This window comes from Pholis gunnellus (assembly GCF_910591455.1).
Source record: "Pholis gunnellus genome assembly, chromosome: 17".
NCBI classification, from domain to species: Eukaryota; Metazoa; Chordata; class Actinopteri; order Perciformes; family Pholidae; genus Pholis; species Pholis gunnellus.
In genome coordinates this window covers 18134081-18157242 of record NC_136544.1, presented here as the reverse complement: position 1 = coordinate 18157242, position 23162 = coordinate 18134081, and the positions used below count along the sequence as shown (strand labels likewise).

At 43.4% G+C, this 23162-nt stretch overlaps 2 protein-coding genes across 2 annotated transcripts in view; both read left to right on the top strand.

Annotated features, from left to right (window-relative positions):
* Positions 1–3316, top strand: part of myo15aa (myosin XVAa) — a gene marked incomplete at its 3' end in the record, with an annotated part of 30260 nt that extends 26944 nt beyond the window's left edge. The window contains exons 56-64 of the mRNA XM_079177085.1: positions 71–165; positions 716–793; positions 987–1083; positions 1174–1334; positions 1637–1770; positions 2026–2159; positions 2345–2478; positions 2844–2984; positions 3215–3316. Coding sequence (XP_079033211.1) covers positions 71–165; positions 716–793; positions 987–1083; positions 1174–1334; positions 1637–1770; positions 2026–2159; positions 2345–2478; positions 2844–2984; positions 3215–3316 — 1076 coding nt within the window. The remainder of the gene's footprint in view (positions 1–70; positions 166–715; positions 794–986; positions 1084–1173; positions 1335–1636; positions 1771–2025; positions 2160–2344; positions 2479–2843; positions 2985–3214) is intronic.
* Positions 3317–5327: 2011 nt separating this feature from the next.
* The window catches only part of llgl1 (LLGL scribble cell polarity complex component 1), a 31193-nt gene continuing 13358 nt past the window's right edge, over positions 5328–23162 (top strand). Inside the window, exons 1-6 of the mRNA XM_079177748.1 lie at positions 5328–5539; positions 7918–8015; positions 19124–19205; positions 19299–19459; positions 20109–20255; positions 22548–22710. Coding sequence (XP_079033874.1) covers positions 5459–5539; positions 7918–8015; positions 19124–19205; positions 19299–19459; positions 20109–20255; positions 22548–22710 — 732 coding nt within the window. The 5' untranslated portion in view covers positions 5328–5458. The remainder of the gene's footprint in view (positions 5540–7917; positions 8016–19123; positions 19206–19298; positions 19460–20108; positions 20256–22547; positions 22711–23162) is intronic.

Sequence of the window (23162 nt, the reverse complement as noted above, 5' to 3'; positions counted from 1 at the left end):
ATCATAAATCCATCTCCACCAGTCTGACGGTGGTCTTTGTTAACATCGACGTGCTGCTCTTAATCCACAGGTGTTGCCAAGGCATGTGAGCAGAATCTGAGGAGGACCTTTCAATATGGCGGACGTACACAGTATCCCAACAGCATGGAACTCAAAGCTATGCTGGTTAGTCCCCTAATTCAGTCATGCAGTGTTCTTTAAAGGGTTTATATATGGAAAAATGTGCACCAAATGTAAAAAGAAACCACAAGCAAAAGACTAATAATGTAATGATTGCTGTGTGCTTCATAACTTTGTTAAATATAAATAGATATGTTCCTCTGAATGCATCAAAAACAGCCATAAAAGCCGATGTTACATTGTTAATATATGCATGAAATTGTATCGTAATGAGATGTTAGAATATTTAATGAAAAAAAACATTCAGTCGATTTTATTTCAGCTGACTTGTCTTTATCATTTGAGCTTTATCTTCGTCATAAACAATCTATATTGTATCATGAATTAGGCATGAATGTTTAGAAGTTTAAGTTTTAGGATTTGTTAACTTATACTACACTAATTAGACTGCAGTAGTATTGATACTTTTCTACTTAAGGTGTCTGTCGTGTTAAAGTGTGAGTTTGTTTAGCAGCTGCTCTTAGTAACAGCTGTACACGCCACGCTGGTGTTAACTCGTATGACGTTTCTCTTCTGATTGGTTGTTTGTGTGCAGGCTGGGCGGAGCTCCAAGAGACAGCTGTTCCTGCTGCCGGGTGGGATCGAACGGCACTTGAAAATCAAGACGTGCTCTGTGAGTGATGCACACACACACACACACACACACAGAGTGAAATGATCAATTCTAATGAAAAGCATCATGCCAGTGTATTGTAGCCTTGTCAGACCTGAGTGATGATTTTATACAGGACAGAAAACAGTTGCTGCATTCGTAGATCAACAAGTCTGCAGCATTGCTGAATTGTGAATCAATTTCTTTGTTTCAGGTTGCTTTGGATGTCATCGAGGAGCTTTGCTACGAGATGGGACTTCACAGGGTGGAGGCTTTGGATGAATACGCCATCTTTTTGGTCACACACAAAGGTTTAACGAGGATCTAGCTCGTCATAGTAAAGACCTGCAATGCAAACACTCTTGATTTTGAGATAATAACCCAGGTGTGTTTCTGTGAAGGTCAGAATGTGCGTCCGCTGAACAAGCGTGAATACATCCTGGACATTGCTACAGAGGCAGAGCCAGTGGACGCCAACTACAGTCTGTGGTTCAGGAGAGTCATATGGAGTCTGGCTCTCAAACTCGACAACGAGCTTTATGTCACCATGCACTATAATCAGGTAGAGATCTATTAAATGAAGCTGATGTCCTGTTTCTACTCGAGCTAATCCGGTCTGAAGTTTTGACTCATATTCTTCTGTGTGGCTGGTTTTAAAACTATTTAGACTTTGAGATACAGTAAATATAACCTCCATAGGCCCGTTGTCAGTTATGGCAATTAGCTTTGCCATTTGTGTGACAGTGGACTCACTTAAACTAGGACAGTCTGACACACACACGGAAGATGTGTCAAGATGTTGAAGTTCCTGTCACAAAATGAGCGGTGACATACAATAAACTGTAAACTGTGTCTCTTGTGAAGGTGTTGCCAGACTACCTGAAGGCCTTGCTGAGTGTGGTTCCTCATGGTAAGGCCAGTGACCCGCATATGCAGCAGATCGCCAGACTGGCTGCCCTGCAGCACCGTGCCAAGGACACCGTCTACCTGCCCACCTTGTAAATACCATCTACATAGACATAAACACACTTACTTTTTTATCTAGCAGTGTCAGTGCTGTGATCTTTCCATTCACACAGCTGAATCTCCGTACACGGATGCTTACAATCACCCACAAAACATGACCCCACACATGCATATATATGACAGTCACAGGTGCATCCTTGCAAATTTGCAAACACACTTGCACATTGCAGAACGTATAACTGCTTCCTCTGATGTATCACCGGTTTGCTCTTTGTGTGTGATTGAAGGCGTGAGGTGCAGGAGTGCGTCCCCCCACAGTTCTACAGCAAACAGGGTTCACAGCATTGGCTGAATATGGAAACTCAACACATGCAGCAGGTGCAGCCCTTAAACCCAAACCAGGCTCGTGCACAGTTCCTCGGTAAGACCACAGCTAGATATACATATATGTAGATATAAACGGCTTAGTTACATTGAAAAGTAATGAAGATAATAATTGTTTTAAGCTGCACTTACCTGTCATGTAGCTGCTTTTCTTGAAAATAGGTGACTCTTGTCTTGAATGTGCTACCGTAGTAAAAGTGACCCGTCCTGTGTTCGTCCCAGGTCTGGTCAGTGCCTTCCCCATGTTCGGCTCCTCCTTCTTCTACATCCAGAGCTGTAGCTCCGCCTCCATCCACGCCCCGTGCATCCTGGCTGTAAATCTGAACGGACTGCACTTTCTTAACAAGGATACTCATGTATGTCACACTCACTCACAGTCACGCATACAAATCATCCACTCAAGCACAGATTCAGTCTGTGGAACGTTGCATGCTTCACTTTCAACAATATGGCAGCAGGCAGCTGAGTGTTTGTAACAGTATTCATTTTCAGCTTTACTTATTAACTTCGCCCAGATCAATTTACGCAAAAAGCAAACTTCTGCAAAAACAGAATTATTCCAAAATATAGAATGGTCGTTGTGTTCGCTGTCTGCTTTTATCTATTAAATCCTGTATTGTGCATATCTCTCTGTCAGAGTAATATTGTAAGTTTTTCATTGCCTGTTTGTGTGTGTATTCATACATATGTTTGTTGTGTGTGTGTGTGTGTGCGTTAATAGGAGGCCATGGTGCGTTTCCCTCTGAAGGAGGTCCAGTCAACTCGCACTCAGAGGCCGACTTCAGGCTCCAGTTATCCGTATGTGGAGATCATGATCGGAGACCTGCTCAACCAGCGCATCACACAGCTACAGCTGGAGCAGGTGTGTGTGTGTGTGTGTGTGTGTGTGTGTGTGTGTGTGTGTGTGTGAGTGATACAGACAGAGTTGATAAAAGAGAGCTGCAGTTACAATATTTGTATGTAGTTGTTTTGTGCATTTCCCTCAAAAATACCATGTTGTTTCTGTATATTTATGTGTGTGTGTGTGTGTGTGTGTGTGTGTGTGTGTGTGTGTCTGTCTGTTTGTTTGTTGGTTTGTTTGTGCATTTCCAGGGCCTGGAGCTGTGTCGAGTCATCGCCATGCACATGGAGAACATGTTGTCAGTCAGAGAAAAGAGACTCACTTTGCCACCAAGTGAAATCACCCTGCTATAACACACACACACACACACACACACACACACACACACACACACACACACACACACACACACACACACAGGAGTCACACTTTATGCCTCATAAATGAACTGCATCTACCTCTATTTAGAAAATAGATTATTTTGATATGTACAGATAATGTTGATGACATAGTTTGCGAAAACAGGTGAACTCAATTAGAGCTGCAACCAAACATTATCTTCTTCATTAATCGTTTGATCTATAAAATGTCAGAGAAGAGCGAAACATTAAAATCATAATTCCCCACAGCCAAAGTTAAAAATGGCTTGTTTTGTCCAACCAACAGTCCAAACCCCTAATATATTCATTTTACTATCATAGAACAATAAGAAAAGCAGCATATCATATTCAATATTCACATTTGGGACACCGGAATAATTGAATTTGGGGGATTTAAACGATTATACTCACAGCATTAGCATAAAGTAAGAAAAGGCATATGTATATTTATCGTTATCTTTCTGAACATGACATGTTCACTTACTTTATCAGTGCCGCATATACCTTACATTTTCACACACACACACACACACAAACACACACACCACTGAGTGTAACACATTCATGCGTTTATGATGCAATGTAAGAAAGTCAGACTTCTATAAATGATCAAACACATTTATGTTTTCAGTTTGACATTTTAAGCCAAAACTGTTAAAGCTCTTGTCTGCCATGGCTGCTTGATAGGGTTGAGACTATAATAGATAAGGCCTCTTTACTTTACTTTAACTTCCCCACTTCAGCAGAGTTGTATTAGCATTGATCCGAGGAGCAACACTGAATTGAAATGTGATCTTGCACTGAAACCTCTGGTGTGGTTGACTCTCCTCAAAGAAACTGAAATGTGTGAAACTCAAGTGTGACCTTATCTTCCCTTAAACACTAATAGATGCTTGTGGTTTGACATAATACATATTTTTATTCATGAGGCTAGAGTTGGAGTAGCCCACATACATTATTTATGAACCCATAAGGTTTTGTTTTTTTAAATGAGAACGAGACAGGAAATCGTGACAAGAAAATATTTGAGGAAGCACATTTTTGGCGCACAGTTAAAGGCCACATCACTGAACTCTTTGCACTAATTAAAATGATTATTTATACAATTTATGTATATTTTTGTAAATAGCTGTTGTACATAACGAATGCATGTGAATAATGCTGTACATTAAAGTTTGTAGCATAAATTACTCTGGTGTGTGAATGTTCATTTTATGTTTTTATTAACATAGTTTACATAAAAATATACAACAAGTAGAATTTCATCAGAGAAAGACAGATATAATACAGCATATATATATATGCTGTATTATTTTGTATATACTGTATATATATATGTGTACATAAATTGAGTGCATAAATAAATACAAGATAAAAACAAGTGAATACTTAGCATAACAGAGGTGAATGCTGCAGGTTTTTAGATTGACAGGTCAGTTTCATTATTTAAAGATGACACATTTTAGTTTCCTGAATTCTGCATCCTGCATATTTAAATTTAAAATAATTTAAATTTAAGACAATTTAATTTCCTTTCATTGGATGATACCAACATTTTTCCAGAGAACATAGAAAACTTAAAAATGTTTTGATTTATTTTGATAACGGTTGTAAATATATTAACATATATTTCAACAATAGAAGATGAACAAGTGGACTTGCTTTGTCATTATTAACCATCACAGGTCATTTACAGTCTGATGGTTTCATTTTCAATACCGGACTCGCCGTTTCACGCTTTGTATCACCGGATGTAGGAGGGGATGTACATCCGGTGCGTCTCGTGCTACAAACCGAACGTACCCCTCCTCTCCACAGCGCTTTGGCTGTGTGGGCGTGTCTGAGTAATTGCTCGCAGATTTCTTCGCTCTCATTGGTTAACAACAACGGGGGTCCGTGTGAACCGGGAGTGGGGGGGAGAGAGAGAGAGACTGTGGTCAAACCCACCGCGACCTAAACAGCACCAGGAGGGAGAGGAGGGAGGAGAGCCGCAGCAGCGTCGCTTTCAGCCTGAATGGGCTAGTCGGTTAGCTTAGCTTAGCATCGTCCGAGAACTCTCCCGTGTTTTCGTCTCCTCCTCCCAGCAGTCCTGCCTCCACACCGCCCGGCTTCAACATGATGAAGTTTAGGTTTCGTCGGCAGGGCACCGACCCGCAGAGAGAGAAGATAAAACAGGAGCTGTTCGCCTTCAACAAGGTAAAGTAACGGGACGAGGGGAGAGGAGAGGAGACGAGGGGGTGGGGGGGGAAAGGGAGCTAGAGGGTTTCCTCCTCTTCTGCTGCTCCACTAAACTATCTATCTCTAAACTGGACCAGATTGTGTTTAAAGCCGTGCACTCTGCAGCATTTAGTCCCGGCCGCTCCTCCTCCTCTGTTTTTCTGTTTGCAGCTTGATGTGATGTGATGTGTGTGTGTGTGTGTGTGTGTGTGTGTTTTAGTGCAGGCTGGACTTGGACGCTCTCAGGGGGCTTTGTTGACGTGTGTGTGCGCGCGCGCGCGCGTGAGGTTCAGTTGTTTTCACCCACCGCGTGTTAATTGGCTTTCACCCAAAAAACGAGGCCCCGCGTTCAAAAGTGGTGCTTTTCACCAATAACTCACCTTTTTTGTGGACCAAAACATCACTATAATGAACCACAATGTCATAATGTCAGTGATGGAGGGATCAATAACTAGATTAGTGTGAGTTGTGACTCGTATTTCATTCAGATATCGATCAAGATGGCTGTCTGTGTGGTGACAGTTTTGACCCTTTTCATGGATTTTCCATTAAAGCTTCCACAACACCATGAATACATATCTTACAGGAGTTCCTGTCTGCTTCTGCGGTGCTTTGAGCTTAAACCTCTCGTTTCAGGGTTAGATTTCACATCCACATGGTTGTAAAGCAGTTTGTGTGCATCCTGAAGCCAAACTTGATCAGCCTCTCCTCCTCCTCACTGATCAATACTGAAATACATTTCAGCAGCTCCACTTTCAGTAATCCGCATCTTGTCACCACTGTAGCTGAGCTGGTCCGAGCCTTTAAAGGTAGATCGAAGTCCGTTGATTGATTGCGCAAATCAAATGTGAGTTGCAGGTGATCTTCTTGCATGACTTGCACATTACCGACAGTCTCTGCACTGAGCGCTGCTGCGGCCTTGAACTCGGGTTAGACGAGGCCGCTGTCAGTCTAAAAGTAGAGCACTTTGGAACTTCTTTTGATGTTGGAAGCCGGAGTTTTATCCCGCACAGTGGATGACAGAATTAACCCCAACGCTACAGGATTATTTGAAATAATACACCACAAAAATAGCATTCAAGAGCTGAAACTGACAAATACTTTCATTATCAATTCATCTTCCGTTAGTTTGATCTATTAAGGAGTGAAAAATGTCCATCACAGTTTCTCAGAGCTCAAATTCAAATATTGAATTGCTTATTTTGTTGGATCCAAAACCTGAAGACTTTTCATTTACTATCGTTGTGACAAAGAGAAACGGCACATTTGAGAAGCTGGAACACGGACATCTGTGCCACTGAAACAAATTAACTGTCAAAATACATTAAAGTGTATTTAGAAAATGAGAAGGTTGTCAGAAAAACAGTTTATTCGGTTTAGCTGAAGAGTGCATCGCGTCTAAAGTCCACGAGCTGTTTGTTGCACTGTGACCACACACACACACACACACACACACACACACACACACACACACACACACACACACACACACACACACACACACACACACACACACACACACTTTTTAAAAGTTTGGCACCAGCTGCCACAACTATCACAGAGGTGGTCTCTCAACAGGACGGTCACTTTGATGTGTGTCTCTCTCTGTGTGTGTCATCAGATATTTAAAGAAACAAAGTGTGACTTAGTTCATTCACGCCGCCTTTTTCTATGACAATAAATATACAATTGAAACTGAATTTAAGTAAATAATAAACAGACAACAACAGAGCAGACTAGTTCATAGTCGTGGTTTTTAAATCAACCTTTCGGTACAATTGTGTTGAGTTTTAACGTGTCGTAAAATGTTCCAAAACACTAAAAGCAAGTTTCCCAAAATGTATAGAGCTCCAATTTAACAAGGAAGTGATGTGACTGCAGGTTAAGGGCTTTATCAATAAATACAAACTAACATCTTGCTATGTTTTAACGCATATCTGAGCTTCCTGCTGGAAACCTAATTTCCACATTTCTTGGACACTCGACCACACAAACTTTTAAGACCCCCCTAGACCTCTTTGTGAAGCAGGTCACGCTCTCTCTCTCTAGATCTAAATGCTTCCCCAGCTGTGTCTTCTCCTCACGTGGGCAGAAGGAAAGAAAAGCTGTGAATTAATGTTAATCCCGTTTCATAGAGTCTGCAGCGCGCGGTAATAAAGAGCTTTTTAAGAACTTTCCTCTGACTTTATGGAGGGCGTCCTCCCTTTTTGACGCCTCGCTGACTAAACAGTCCGTCTGACATTATCACACAAAGACAATGAATCTGAGCGTTTTCATTGTCTTCTTTCTTGTGTCATCTCTCTCTCTCTGGTCTGTTTGTCTTTCCCACTGGTTCACTCTGTGCTTCTCTTCTTCAGACCGTGGAGCATGGGTTCCCTCATCAGCCCAGCGCTTTGGCCTTTGACCCCAAACTGGAACTTATGGCCATCGGAACAAAGTCAGGAGCCATCAAAGTGTATCCTTTTACTCTCATCGAGCTCACGTATGTAACACAAGGGTTCAGCTCACCTGACACCGTCCACAACGCTGGGCGACGAACTGGAGTCTCTTACTGATCCACGTCTACCGATACTACGCCTGTCCTCCACCTAAGAAATCACAAAAACGCCACTTTTAGATCTTTTGTTTATCATAAGTAACATCAAAACCACAGATTAGTCGACTAAGGAGGGGGGGGGGGGGGGCCTCACTAATGTGACACATTTAAATTAATAAATTCTCTGAATCCCATTTATAATTAAAACTAAATCAGTTTACTTGCAACCCAGTCCTCAATCTCCAGCTTGTTACGCCGTATTATTCTTGTTTTTATCAAACAAATTGTTAGAATTTCTTTATTTTTAGTTCAGTTTCTCTCTTCTACAGAAACTGTTTCTCTCCTGGTGTTGTCGGTTTTCATCTTTTGAAGTGCTGCGATGTTTATTTGTTCATCAGCTCTGCAGAGCAGCTACTGAAGGTCCGTGTTTCATGCAGCTGTCACGCTTCTTCTTCTTCTTCTTCTTCTTCTTCTTCTTCTTTAATGTCGTGTTCTTAAGGTTTTGTGTTTCGTGCAGGCTGTAGGATGATATCTGTAGATTCTTTAACCCACTGTCACGTCCACACTATTTATAGCTTGGTGAAGCTAATTGAGGTGTAAGCTACGATCTGTGCTGCCGTTGGTTTTCTCTCGTTTCTCACGATGCCTCGCGGCGCTTTGTGATTGTTGAGGAAAATACTGATCAGATGCATCTGCAGCAGAGCTGTTTATGTAACACCAGTTTAGTAGAGCGCTGCATTGCTGTGTGTGCAGTCTGTCTCTGTGGGGAGTTGCACTGTCTGCACCACTTAACAGAAGAGGACTTTTGTTTCCTTCTGCGCCGACAATATTAGAGGAAAGTTTAGTCGTTTTGCACAATCTGGGTTTTGGTTTTCATAGTTGTGGCTATTGTTCTTTTGGGTTATTAACGTTTGTGTTGTGGGGTTATTTCTAGAAAGGTGTCCAGTACAGGAGGCAGCGTGAGTGACCAGGCAGGTTGCAAACAAACCCTCAATATCAAAGAGACGCTGAAGTTAAACGATTACCCAACCTGTGTGTGTTCTGCTTCAGTGGTTGAGTTTAATGAGGTCAGAATGTGGAGGTTTTCTTGCTGCTTGTGTTCCTGCCCGACCGTACTCTGTTGTAAAGCCACCGCCTCCAAATCACTGCCGTTAACTCGAGTGAGTAGAATGTTATCTGATGGCCAGCGCTACGAAAACGACACCAAGACTGAGGAACAAAACAACAACATCATCATTACACACACTATTTGGCAGATGCCTTTCGTCCTCGGAGGCCCAGAAAACCATAAATGCATTTTTTGAAATCTTGCGGTCAGTGGGGAATCAAACCCCCAACCCGTGGCAGCGCAGGACTGAGTCTGTTTCAGCGACACAGAATGAGATGGACGCCTGCTCGGATGCTCGTGATTTGTCCACAAGACGGTCGTGTAGTTGATGGCAGGCTAGCGACATTCAGGCTGCTTTTTATCGTTGTACGATGGTTTGCTCAGAGTCGGACGTCTGGTCGAGCAGCATCGTCATGAAGATGATATTTTAAAGCAGACGTTGAGGTTGTTTGTTTTGACCGCTCGCCTCACATGTTTCTTGTTTGATCACTTGTGAGTGTTCGAGCTGCAGTGAGAGCATGTGACTCATGAACACAAACATGTTGCTGTTTGAGTCTGAATGTATGCGCATCGCAAATATGTATGGTTATTTATTCACATGCACATTTATCTGTGTGTGTGTGTGTGAAGGGAGTCTGGCTGTGGTTGTGTGTTATGTGCTGATGCATTAGACTGGAGAATCAATTCTTTCAGAGAGAGAGAGAGAGAGAGAGAGAGAGAGAGAGACTGGTGGTACCAGGCACTTCCACCCCAGAGGGAGACGGGTGGAGGGAGGAGGAGGAGGAGGAGGGGAGGGATGGAGATAAACAGAGGCAGTGAAGACGAGGGAATGTGAAAGAGATGGAAGGGGAGGAAAAAGAACTCCTCTACACGGATCTACCTACTCTAAGAAAACGACTCAGACTAGTCGTCCTGCTTTTTAGCACGTTACCAGCTGCTGTTGGCGTGCGTAAACCCACTGAGAATATCTGAGAAGTTAACAAAAGAAAAAAGTATTCACACAGTCATTGCATCACATCAGCGGTTCAGACTGGAGAACTCTAAAATCATTCAGATAAATCAGTTAAAGAAGTAAAACCATCTTTTGCTGAACTTCTCATAGCTCCTGCAACCCAACAAAGCATTGCCATAGTGCTTAGTTTTAAGGAGGTCTCAGCTGTGTTATCACTAGCGGCCCCTACCAACCGGGGGCCGGTTAAGAGTAGTGAGTGAGGAGTCGGCTGGCAGTCTATGGCTGCATAACACGAGCAATAAAATGTGTTTTGAGAGAGTCTGAGTCACCGTTGCCACGATAGGTCCGTGAGCGTGCAGCCATGAATGAGCTCCGGAAATATTTGCAGCAGAATGCGAGATTAGCCGCGGACAGACGCGGACCTGCACACCCACACATGCACGCACGCATTCGAGCAATCGCACGGTTCTCCTGAGATAAGAAGACAAGATTTAGTTTACAATGATATAAATAAAAAATCTGCAGAGCCTCACACTATAAAGGCTGGAATTGGAGTTTTTACGATTAATCAACTATAAAAATAGTTTCTTATTTTTCTGTTGGTTAATCCTCTGATTTCAGGGTTTTACAAGCTTCAGTTGAAACGAAGCAGTATGTTTTTTAAGTGTGTTCACATTCCCTGATAATCTCACAGACTCACTGACTTGGGTTTGACCTGGACGGGATTGCCAGCATACCTGCTAGTACTGTAGCGCGCACACACATACACACACTTCCGGCGTTACTGCCAGATGTGTTGAAGTTTATTGACTCTATGACGAAGGAGTTGCTAAATGAGTTTGAACTCCTGTTCTCCATCTTGGCCGCGATGGTTTCTCCTCCTCTTGCTCTCTCTCAGCCTCTTTGCTCGTTGTTTCCCGTCTCTCCGTCGTGTTTATAAAGGCAGAGTCATATTACGCCCTGAGAGTTTCTGCTCGGACCACAGACGGGGGCTCAGCAGAGGGAAGGGGGACGATGTGCTGTGTTTTTTTGTTTTTTAACGTATGTTGAGAGAGATTGTGTGTGTGTGTGTGTCGGGCGGGGGGGTCGATCTTGAGGAGTCTGTCTCCTGTCGAAGAATGTGTGTTGCACTGCCCTGGGTTAACCCTCCCTCTATATGTGTGTGTGTGTGCAGATTGGGTGAGTAAGAGCTTTGTTGCTGAGTCTCGTCTTAATAAAGGAAGCTTTTGAATTGGTTTCCAAGACGACCAGCGCAGTTGCCGGGGATGAGGAGGGCTCGAGGGCATTGAAAGTCTGCAGCTCTGCACGTCGGGCAGCAGAGTTCGCTGGTAGAAACGCATCAAATTTGGGTAGAAATGACAGAAAAACAGTACAGTACCTGCTGGTAACCCTCACACACACATACAATAATATGAAACTGTGACTTTATCTGGACACGCTGAGTCACACTGAAACTTTGTGACCATGAAGCTGCAGTATCGGCAACAGAGGACGACAAATATTGACACGCACGCACACGCACACAGCAGAGCTTTGATCGGTGTGTTTGTGAGCTCCAGCTGTCAGTTCTGTCTGTCTGACATCCTGTTGGACACACACACACACACCACGCTGAGCTGATTCATCGGCTCTTATCTCTTGACGAAGTTGCAAATGCTCGAATGAGTTTATCTGTAAGATTTTTTAAAAGCGGCCATTTTCTTTTTTTATTGGTGTTTCTTCACGTTTTAGAAGCCACCGTGTCGCAGCTTGAAATCGGTGCTTTCACGCTGTGAGTCGTCCTCTTTAGCGATGTCGCAGCGAGGACACGTCACGCACTGAACGGACTGAATTAACATTCTGCGTTTCTTGTCCTTTGAGGCCTGAGGGGTCGACTCCGACCGCCGCTTCGTCATCTTCACGTGAAGGAGTCTTGAACTGTTGTTTTTTTTTGTGGTGAAAACAGTAAATTCCCCAAAGAGCTCTTTTGTGCCACACGATTCCCTTCCAGTCGTGCAGCAGCCGGAGCTTTTCCTCAACAATCCCCATCTTTTTTCCATTTGTACCGAGTCACATGCATTTGTTTTCATGCTGTGGTTTGTAGTGGAGGCGGATGTGTTGAGAGAACATCTCGCATGTTATGTAATCTGGATTCTTTTTGTTGTTGTTTGGCATTAAACGAATCAATAAATCAGTATTTAATTGGTGGGATTTTTTTTTTTTTATCCAGTTGGAGATACAGCCTTCAACATTCTTCCCACCCTTCACCTCCTCCTCCCTCTTTCTCTCTCCACACACACACACACACACACACACACACACACACACACACACACACACACACACACACACACACACACACACACACACACACACACACACACACACACACACACACACACACACACACACACACACGCCTTCTCTCTGCTAACGTTCTTTCACTATTTTAGTCTCTTTCTCATTCCTCCCATCGCTTCTACTCCGTCTCACTCAACCTCTTCGTCTTCCTCTTCCTCGTCCTCTGTCCCGTCTTTGGTACGCGTCTCCTCACCCCCACACCTAGACAGATGAATGACCACACACACACACACACACACACACTCGTCTGTCCAGTTGGCAGCAGGTTGGGGGGTTGGGGGGTGCTGTTTGTGACGTTAAAGGGTGTGTGTGGTCTCACAGAGTTGGACAGACTGGAGAGGCTGTTGATAAGAAAACATTTACCCAGACGGACACATCAGTTCCTAAAGGGCTGAATTATTAGGGGAGACACACACAGTAGAGAGTAATAATAGTGCTTAATGGCCTATTAATGCGACTAATTTAAGTATTTGATAGAGATGAACTGATCCGATACCAGTGTTGAGAGACTGGGATCGTTCTGTAATGAGGCTGATGGGAATGTCGTTGGTTTTTCAGGTATTTGTTCGTAAGCTATAGTATTGGACGGATTCTAAATTTGACCTGATGATTAAAAGTGATTACAGTTCATCATGAGGGGACCGTGAATGTCTTTACAGAATGTCATGGCAGTCCTCCCGTAATAAACTTTGAGAGAAGCGAACGTTAGTTGATGAAATACTTTTACGAGTTGACCTAGTTGTGAAACTCGCAGCTCCGCATCAGCTGGCCCTTAAAAGTTGCTCAACACTCTGAGACGGTCCAACGAGGCGCGGCGCTTCACTCGGACCGAGTTCTGCCAGAACATGAACCCGAAACTCCTCACTTTGGGATCAGGACCAGTTTTATGGGAGCATTTCTATCAAAACCAGTCACTTTACTTTCTGTTATTCCCCCTGTCCTTTGTTAAACCTCTTTAACCATCGAGTGTGCTTTGCACAGCTGCTATTTTTAATTGGTTGTGTCTCTGGAAAGCTGAGAATCTTGTGATTTGATAGATGCAAACCATTTCGGTGTCGTTGTCAGACCGCCAACAAACCAGCTCATCTGTGAAGCCTCGTTTATTAATCCACCGATTGATGACATCTGACCGAAAACGATCTTGGAAAAGGTCCAGACGATCCAAACCGGTGAAACATTTAGTCCAAAACACATCATTGTTAGCCGGCAGAAGTGCAAATCTACCACAGATTTTCTGTTGCAACTCCAGTTTGCATGTTAATATTTTGCCGACATCTTGGTTTCAAAGTGGTGGCTGCCCTCTGACCTTTTTGATTGACACCAACAGGAGCTTCCGTGTTCTGTCCAACAGCCAATGAGATTTGGAAACAAGTGCTGATGAAACTCCGAAATGTGGCGATCTGCTGCTTCGGTGGATAGATTTCAAGACGTGGTTACATACAGAACAATAGGTGTTAAATATACCTTTTTTTTGTGGTGGTGTTATCAAATTTTAACTTGGACTAGTCTTCATTTGTTTTCAAGATATTATTCCGGTGGAAATAAAAACTACTCGATGCCAGTAACACTTGCAGTGTTGCCTTTCTAAATAGACCAAACCCATGCATGCCCTGGTTCAAGAACAGCTTTAATTTACTCTGGGCGTTCCTTGAAGAGGCGTTTTCAGGAGGCAGCACAGGTAGTGACATTTTCCCCGGAGAGTAGTGACAGAAGGTGTTTAAGTTACCGTTCAACACACTTTCTAACATCGTTCCAGATCTCAAAATTATTGTGATTCATCCTCTGTGGACCCTGAATGTTTGTAGTGTGAAAGATAAACTTTGTATTTAACAGTTGAGTATGTCTGTAAGTTGTATTTGTCCCGTGTTGGGGTGGGAGGGAGGGAGGGAGGGAGGGAGTGTGTGTGTGGGTGGGGTGGGGGGGGTGGGGGGGGGGGAGGTTACTCGCTGAGGGGGAGGATGCAAATGAGACGGGATTGTTTCTCTAGTGGGTGGGTGGAGTTGTTTGGCTTGTCTTCTTGTAGACAGCCTTTTGCCAGACGTGTGTGTGTTAGTGTGTATATGAATATGTGTGTGGAGGGGAAAATGGAGTTGGAGATGATGCCTCAGAAGTTTAGAGCTAAATCCAATTTGACTTGTATTGTCCGAAGTGTGACAGTTTTCCTGGATTTTCTTCTTTTTTTTTTAACTTTTCTGACTTTTTCTCCAGCGATCTAATCCTTGTTCTGTGTGTGGTCAACTTGTACATTCATCCTTGGATCCAGTGATCCGTCCTTCCTTCCTGTCCGTCCCAATCTTCTGGTGTGTGTGTGTGTGTGTGTGTGTGTGTGTGTGTGTGTGTGTGTGTGTGTGTGTGTGTGTGTGTGTGTGTGTGTGTGTGTGTGTGTGTGTGTGTGTGTGTGTGTGTGTGTGTGTGTGTGTGTGTGTGTGTGTGTGTGTGTGTGTGTGTGACATGGAGGACAATGCCCTCTGTTTGTCTGTATTCAGACCGTGAAATCGCTTTATCCTTGCTAACGCTCTCTCTCTGCATCACCAGGCAATTGCACACTGTGTGTGTGTGCTTGAGAAAGAGACAGTGATTCAGTGATTATGAGTTACTGTAGGCCTCCATTGTGAGCTATCGGGCTTCTGTGGTGAGCAGTGCAGCAAAGCTCTGCGTGCTTCATGCTTTCCTTGCACAGATCGTCACGTTAAACCAGTGCGTCATTCAACAGGTTGCTCAAAGATTTAAGTCTCCCGTGTTGATTTTTCATGTAACTTTGTGAGGAACATTTCAACACCGTATCACCAGAGACCGTCTGTACAGAGTGTCCGGACTCCTCGCTGCTTGTCTCACTGCTGTGGTTCATTTTTATTGACGCTTTCAATTTTCATTTCCAAATTGGACTGAGGAGGCGTTTGAATGACTTTGCCTTGAGTCAGTGTTTCCAGCTCTTTACAGAGTAAATGGTCCTTCATCCTTCGGTGTTGCAACCTTTTGTTTCTGTGTTTTTAAACTGCGGGAGACGCCTCTGATGTTCTTGGCAAAGCGTCCTGAGAATTAGCAGCAATTTCTTTGTCTTTCATTACTGTTACTTTTATCCACATATCTATTAGCATATCTTTATGTGACATGTTCTGAACAGGCAATCAGTCCTGACTGTTTATCAGAAGTGTAATCAGGGAAAGTTGAGGAGCAGAACTGTCAGTTACCATCTTAACATAATAAATAGTGTTGCTTTGTTTTCAGTCACGCTAGCATCGTGACGCTTTGATCCAGACTGAAGTGACTCACCAGCTATTGAATGGATTGTGTTGAAATTAAGTGCAGACGTTCATGTCTTCTTCAAAATGAATTAGCATTCGTTAGCATGCTTACACGCTAAACTAGGATGACGAACATGGTGATATGACAACAATGTACTTGCTACACATTAGCGTGTTAGCATTCCGAGCTTAGCATTTAGTTCAAAGCATTTACACATTTAATATCTGCCCACTACTAATGAGGTCTTTTATTATTAGCCAATGAGCAGATGCCATGGGGGAGGGAGAGGACACACACACACACACACACACACACACACACACACACACACACACACACACACACACACACACACACACACACACACACACACACACACACACACACACACACACACACACACACACACACACACACACACACACACACACACACACACACACACACACACACACACACACACACACACACACACTGATGACATCATGACCGGGAATCCCTCCTCCAGCTGTCCTCTGACATCACCATGACCAGGAAGTAAGTGTGTGTGTGTGTGACCCATGGGCCACAGTTGAGCTTTTGTATTATTTTTTTGTCGCTGTCTTTATCACACACACACCCACCCTTTGTTTGCCCTCCGACCTTAAAGTAATAAAAAGCTCTGCCCTGCTTTACGACTGTCCTGCTGCCTGTCGGCCATATTTCCTCGGGGTTGTGTGGAATGAAAAGTTAGAAACAGGAGATGGTAGTTGTTGGGTTCCTGTCAGAGGTGCTACAGATCAGCAAAGTGTCCCGGCTCTGACTGTTAAATGGTAATTAGTGGTCTTATTTCTTTTCTCCGTGCACTGACAGCTTTCTTTGCACTCTTTTCTTGCACAGCCAGCTTTAAATGTGTGGGAGCCGCTGTATAGATCTGTGATGACTGAGTTGTGGTCATCGCTGCATAGCTGGAATACACAGACAGACCGCTGCTGTCCATCTGTTTTCCTTCTGATCAGCGGTGGAACTCTTTTCACTTACTTTCCTGTCAGTTTTCTCACTTATAAAAGATCTTTATACACCGAGGGTGTGAAGAATAAACACCAAAATGCATTATACTCTCCTCAGAGTATTATTTGTGTTGGGCTTTTATTGTGAAGGGGAAGATGTCAGGAGTAGATCTGGTCCATGCTTCCTTTGTCAAGGTTAAAAGTATTAGTTTGCCGTCTTGGTTCTGACTACAGAGCCTCCGTGTTGTTGTTTCATGAATAGAGGCACAACTCGTTCTGCATAATATGAAAAATCAACCTTGTTCAGAAACAGAAATGCGTCTTTTTCACTCCGTAATATTCGCTTTCTGTGTGAAAGTATTAATGCCAAAAACAAAAGAACGCCCCCGGTGTGTAAAGGCCTTAACTTTGCAGTAAAGCAGTGCAACGTCTTTCATTTTTGTTTTTCTGTGTCTCCATTATTCAGTCGTCCTCTTTCTTTCTCCTCAGTTTCTTTGCTCACCCCAATCACATTTTGCAGTTGCAGTTTAGCAACATTTGCTTATTCTCTTTGTTTTCATCTAACTCAGCAACAATCTTATGTCTGTGTGTTAAATATGAAGATGCAGCCAGGAGACAGCATGAAGAATGGAAACGGGAGAACAGCTGGCCTGGCGGTGTCCGACGGTCTAAAAGTATAGTGAACACGTTGAGGTGTTACGGTGGTTAAGTGCTGGACTATCTCGGGTTCTTCGCCAGCTGTAGGAGTTAAACAAATGAGAAATGGCGTGTTTATTTGTGAGCTTTATAGGGACTGAAAGGCAGATTTTGAAACCTTTTGGACAGAGCTAGACCAGTGGTTTCCAGTCTTTATGCTAAGCTAACTATCTGCCGACTGTAGCGCCATATTTAGAGTGCGTCAATGGTATCAATCTAACTCTGCGCAACAAAACATATAATTGTATGTACAAAAATGTAAAAACTACTCCTTTTAAGGGAGCAGAATATGAGATATTTCTCTTTTTATTATCTTTATTAGCCTCTCTTTGTCTGCACCGCTTGTTCATGACACGTGAGTGTTTGTTCCTCACACACCTCCAGCTGGCTGAGACGTGTGTGAATTAAAGTTACGTAGTCTTCAATGGAGCAGAGTGGAGAGAAGGCAGAAGAAGAGCGTTACCAAGAGCTTCAAAAGGAAGGCAGCAGATAAAATGTTGGTATTGAAAGTCCACTGGACCCCCGCGTAGTAACCTTTCCTCCAACAAGAGAGCTGTTAGAAAGCAGTGGGAAGAAAGGGTTAAAGGAATAGGGCAATGAGTAATCCGTCACTGAGTATCTCACAGAGGCTGAGAGTGGAGGGATAAAAGGAAAGAAAAGAGGAGAAGCTAAGTAGAGATGAAGATAAGTGGATCTGTAAACAAATCCTTCTGGACAAGTAGGAAAGATAACACCCCCGCCAGTGGACACATGAATAGGAATTAAAAGAGAAGGAAATTAAATATATATATGTAGATAATATATAATGATGGTGGTAGAACAAATATGAAACCAGCTCTCCACTCAGTCTCAATACAAACACGAGAGGGAACTCCCCAGATTCCCTCTTATTATTCTGCATTTTTAATCCACATTCCTAAAGACTTATGTAAGCAGTGTGTCGATAATGCTCACAAGTGTGTATGTAGCTGCTAGTGTGTGTGTGTGTAGCTGCTAGAGTGTGTTTGTGTGTGTGCTAATTTGCAGTTTAAACCAATTTAGCGTAGTTGTGTGCTCTGCGTCACAGTTCTTAAGTGTAGCTTTTTAGTTCATCAGCTGAGCTTCATTTACTGGACTAACGAAGAGAGGACTCTGAAGTTTGCTGCTGATTACACACACACACACACACACACACACACACACACACACACACACACACACACACACACACACACACACACACACACACACACACACACACACACACACACACACACACACACACACACACACACACACACACACACACACACACACACACACACACACACGCAGAGTGGTGGTTATGAGCATCTGCGTCATCTGGTGTTATAGGGTTCTAATCCCTACTATTACACCTAACCAGTGTGTTTCTTCTGGTTTACAGCTCAGAATGACCAGTTTAGCTGTTCATAGTGTCTGCCCCTCTGTCACTTCAGTTTCTATTTTGAAAATAAAATCTCCATCAATTACAGCGCGACGGTGGCAGATATACAGGATGTATTGATGTATAAATGGTGGTTAAACTAAATAATTCCCATCAATCCGTTTATATAGATTACAATCAAGTCCCGACTGTTTGTCGCTGCGCTTGCAGCTGAAGGTGGACTTTTAAATTTGTCTTTTCATTGTTCAGTATCTTGCTTTGTTGTGAATTTCCTTGACGGGACCCTCGCAGCTACGGCTCTCCCGGTGTGGAGTTCACAGGACTACACAGAGACACCACTGCTGTCACACAGATCCACTTCCTGCCTGGACAGGTAAGACGCTTATTTCTCTGAATGTCGGGACTCCTTTTTGTGACGAGAGTGGTGGCCAAAGTGGTGCTCATGTTCATTTTTGATCTGCGATAGGGCCGCCTGCTGTCACTGCTGGATGACAACACGATTCACCTGTGGGAGCTGGTGGCCGGCCCCCCTAGAGAGGTGGGAGGGGTTAAGAGAGAAGGCGTGGTCTATCTAGAGGAAGTGGACAGTTACAGCCTCCCAGGAAGGCCCGGCATTGAGAGCTGCAGGTACGTTAAAGCCTGTTCATACATCTTTTTGCTTTTAAATGTATAATCCCTGGAGTTGTCATCATTTCAAAACCAATTTTTTTTAATGATATGCTCGGATTACAAATTACTTAAAAGGACACAGATCTCAAAGCAGGCGGCAACCTCCAGGTCTGAAAAGTGACAGCAATGCTGAAGTGCCTTAAACTTGTATTCTCTCTACTGACCAGCAGGGGGCGACTCCTCTGGTTGTATAGAAGTCTATGAGAAAATGACTCTACTTCTCTCTTGATTTATTACCTCAGTAAACATTGTAAACATGAATTCATGGTCTCAATCTCTAGTTTCAAGTCTTCTTCAATACAGCATGATGTTCATTTAGTAAATGATGGTTCATTTAGAGTCAAACAGACCATAGAGCAGAGTACGCTTTAGGGCGGGGCTACATTGTGATTGACGGGTCACTACCATGGCGTCGTCCGGTCTGGGAGTTGTTCGTATTTATGTTTTACAACTTTAACCCTTTTTAATTGTGAAGTTTTTGGTCGCCTGAAAATGTCTCATTCTCCCTCCTCCTCCTCCTCCTCCTCCTCCTCCTCCTCCTCCTCCTCCTCCTCCTCCTCCTCCTCCTCCTCCTCCTCCTCCTCCTCCTCCTCCTCCTCCTCGTCAGTGCCACTCGGGTGACCGTCCTCCTCTTGTTGAGGTCCAGCGACCTGCTGTGCATCGGGACGGAGGGAGGGGGCGTGTACTTCCTGGAGTTGCCCCGTCTGTCACTGAAGGACAACCAGACGCTCCTCCAGGATCAGGTCATGCAGAGGTGAGAGTGTAAAGGACGCACAGTTGGTGGATAAGTTTGTAAAGTCGATCGCTGCATTATCGATAATAATATTCCAGCTCTTCTTTATTCTGCATCTATACATATAACGAATCTCTCTAAAGAGCCTCTTCGTCTCTGTCAGTGTGTCTTCATTTAAACACTCCAGTTTCCTCTTCTCACAGCTCCAGCGCAGCAGGTCAGACACACACACACACACACACACACACACACACACACACACTTGCAGAAACAAATATCCCTCTTGACCGCTAACAGCAGCAGCAGGCAGGTCGGGGTCATGTGGTTCAGGGACCATGAGAACGATCAGATCTCCTGAACGTTGTTTGGACAGTAGAGGAGAGATGTACAGGTGAACTGAATCGGATAAAGTTAATATCTTTAGTTAAAGCATCTGTTTTGGGACATTGTTGTTGCATTAGATATGTGCAGTAAATCTGGGATAGGAATTTAGGAAAAGGGTGAACGAGAGGTGGATAAAATAGAATACAGTGAAGTGCAATAAAAAAGCAAGTTAAGCTAAAAAAGCTCAACTTTCTTGCCTCTTTTCTTGCTTTGCTACAACTCACTAATGTTGACCGTCAGACTTCTTTTTAAAGACCGTAAGATCTTTTTTTTGTCTTCTTACATTTGTGTACCAATCAGGATTAAGCAACATTTAATTTAACATTTAATGTCCTGAAGAAACGTTTTAAACTCTTGATCAATATTTTTACCGCAAAAAATAACTGATTTGAATGTTGATAATACAGACAAAAATATTAAATGTGATAAAGACAAACTCTCAATTCTTAGCTTGTTAAAACAGCACAAACAAAGAGGAACTATTACTGCACAGCTGTTATGTTGTCTGGTGTTATTTTGTGCAGTAAACGTTGTAGTTTCTTCATTTTTCATGCAGCATTCCTGCGTTGATGCTGCGACTTCACAGAGTTACTGTGTTTCTTTTTCTTTCTGCTGTGTGACGGTCCGACTGCTCAAACCCCTCATTAAACAGGCTTGTTTAGGGAAGTGGGCAGAACTGAGGCCTAACGAGGGTCCTGATAAGGCTTGTGTGTGTGTGTGTGTGTGTGTGTCTGTGAGTGTGTGTGTGTGTGTGTGTGTGTGTGTGTGCAAAGGAGGGGAGGTTTTAGACAGGGAGGCTTTGTACCGGCTGCCAAAACACGGTGTTCCGGTTGGGGAAGTGCTTCAGCTGAATCTATAACGTGCACATAGACACACACACACACTTGAAAACACACACACACACACACACAGAGGCTCATCACCGGGACTCTGTAGCAGGATGCTGGATTCCCTAAAAATACTTGTGAACGGAGAGATAGAGACAATGGAATGCTTTGTCGGAAATGTTTCAGCCTCCGTGCTTCCGGAGAGGATCTTCCTCACTAAACGCTACCAAAGCAGTCGTGTGTGTGTGTGTGTGTGCGTGTGCGTGTGCGTGTGTGTGTGTGTGTGTGCATTTGTGTGTTGCATGCTGACTATCTCTTCTGCAATGGTTCTGGCTCGTCCTCAGCAGAGACCAGAAAGCTGCATTGCAGTCTTTTTCTTTCCCACTTTGTCTGTTTTGTTTTCTCCTCATTCACTCCGTTTCCTCTCCCGTCTTCTTCTGTCTCTTCCTTCGCTGAGGGAATCCTCTGACATCTTCGGGGTGTGTCCTGCTCCACATTCCTCTGCTGCCTTTAGAGGAATGTCTAGTTCACTAAACTCCAGCCTCATGTTGATTTCACTGTTGTTGTAGTTGGAAGAGCAACATGTGGTTGTATCAGAGTTTATGCAGATGGTTTGAGCTTGAAGTTGATTAGATAAGTTTGAACACTTTTTTTCTACGAGTTGTTTTTGTGCAAATAAAGACTGTCGGAGAATCTTTTGCTGTTTAGCCCCTGAGTTTATTTTACAAACTGGATTTCCTCACGTCCTTGTAGCATCTTCCTCTTTCACATTCTGTCATCAAAATATACATTTAAATGATCATTCAATGTAAATAGTAAACGTAACAAAACAGTCTGAGGTTGCTTTCACATCTGTTATTTGCTGATGTAAATGCCCGCCTCTATTCAACTCTTTGATTCAAACGTCCTCCTCGATCTTTCTTTGGCTCAAAGTGTTGCTTTAATAGTCGGTCCATCTTCTAATCTTTTCAGCATTTATTATTTCTTCCTCTGTGAATATGTTGCGCTCCTTCATAGACAAATATTCCACCTTGTGTTTAGCCGTGTAGACATTTTGAAATTTACAGCATGTGGGATAATGAATCATGTTTTGTTTTCGCAGCCTGCCAGATGATTACAGATGTGGGAAGTCCTTAGGGCCGGTGGAGTCTCTTCAGGAACATCCCCAGCAGTCGGGGAAGCTTCTGATTGGCTACAGCCGAGGCCTGGTGGTCCTGTGGGATCTGACCACCCGACATGCCGAGCAGCTCTTCCTGGGCAAGCAGGTAAAGGTTTACAAAGTTTAGTGCACATTGGTGTAAATTTTTTACTGACAGTGTTTCATATTTCATGATGGTATAACTTTAAAAAAAAAGAAAGTTGTATTCTTTTTTTATTGTCACCATATTGGACACGTTATTGTTCCCTGAAACCAGCAACAGAGGACTTTCAAAAGGAATAACGTAAATGAAAAAGTTTAATTAAATAGATCTTTTCTTCTCACGGTTTGTAATAACAACAAAAGTGACATAACGAGCACCACCTCCTCTCAACTGTCTTTAAAGTCATCGGCTATTAAGCTATTAGCTGCTCAAAGATGCACTTGACTCTTATCTAATCTAGTTCAACAGCAACTCCTTCATTCACATTGTGAACTGACTATCTATAAGCTGTAATAATACTGCTATGCAACCTGGTTTGATGCTTATACTGTGTGTGTGCCCCCCCCCCCCCCGCA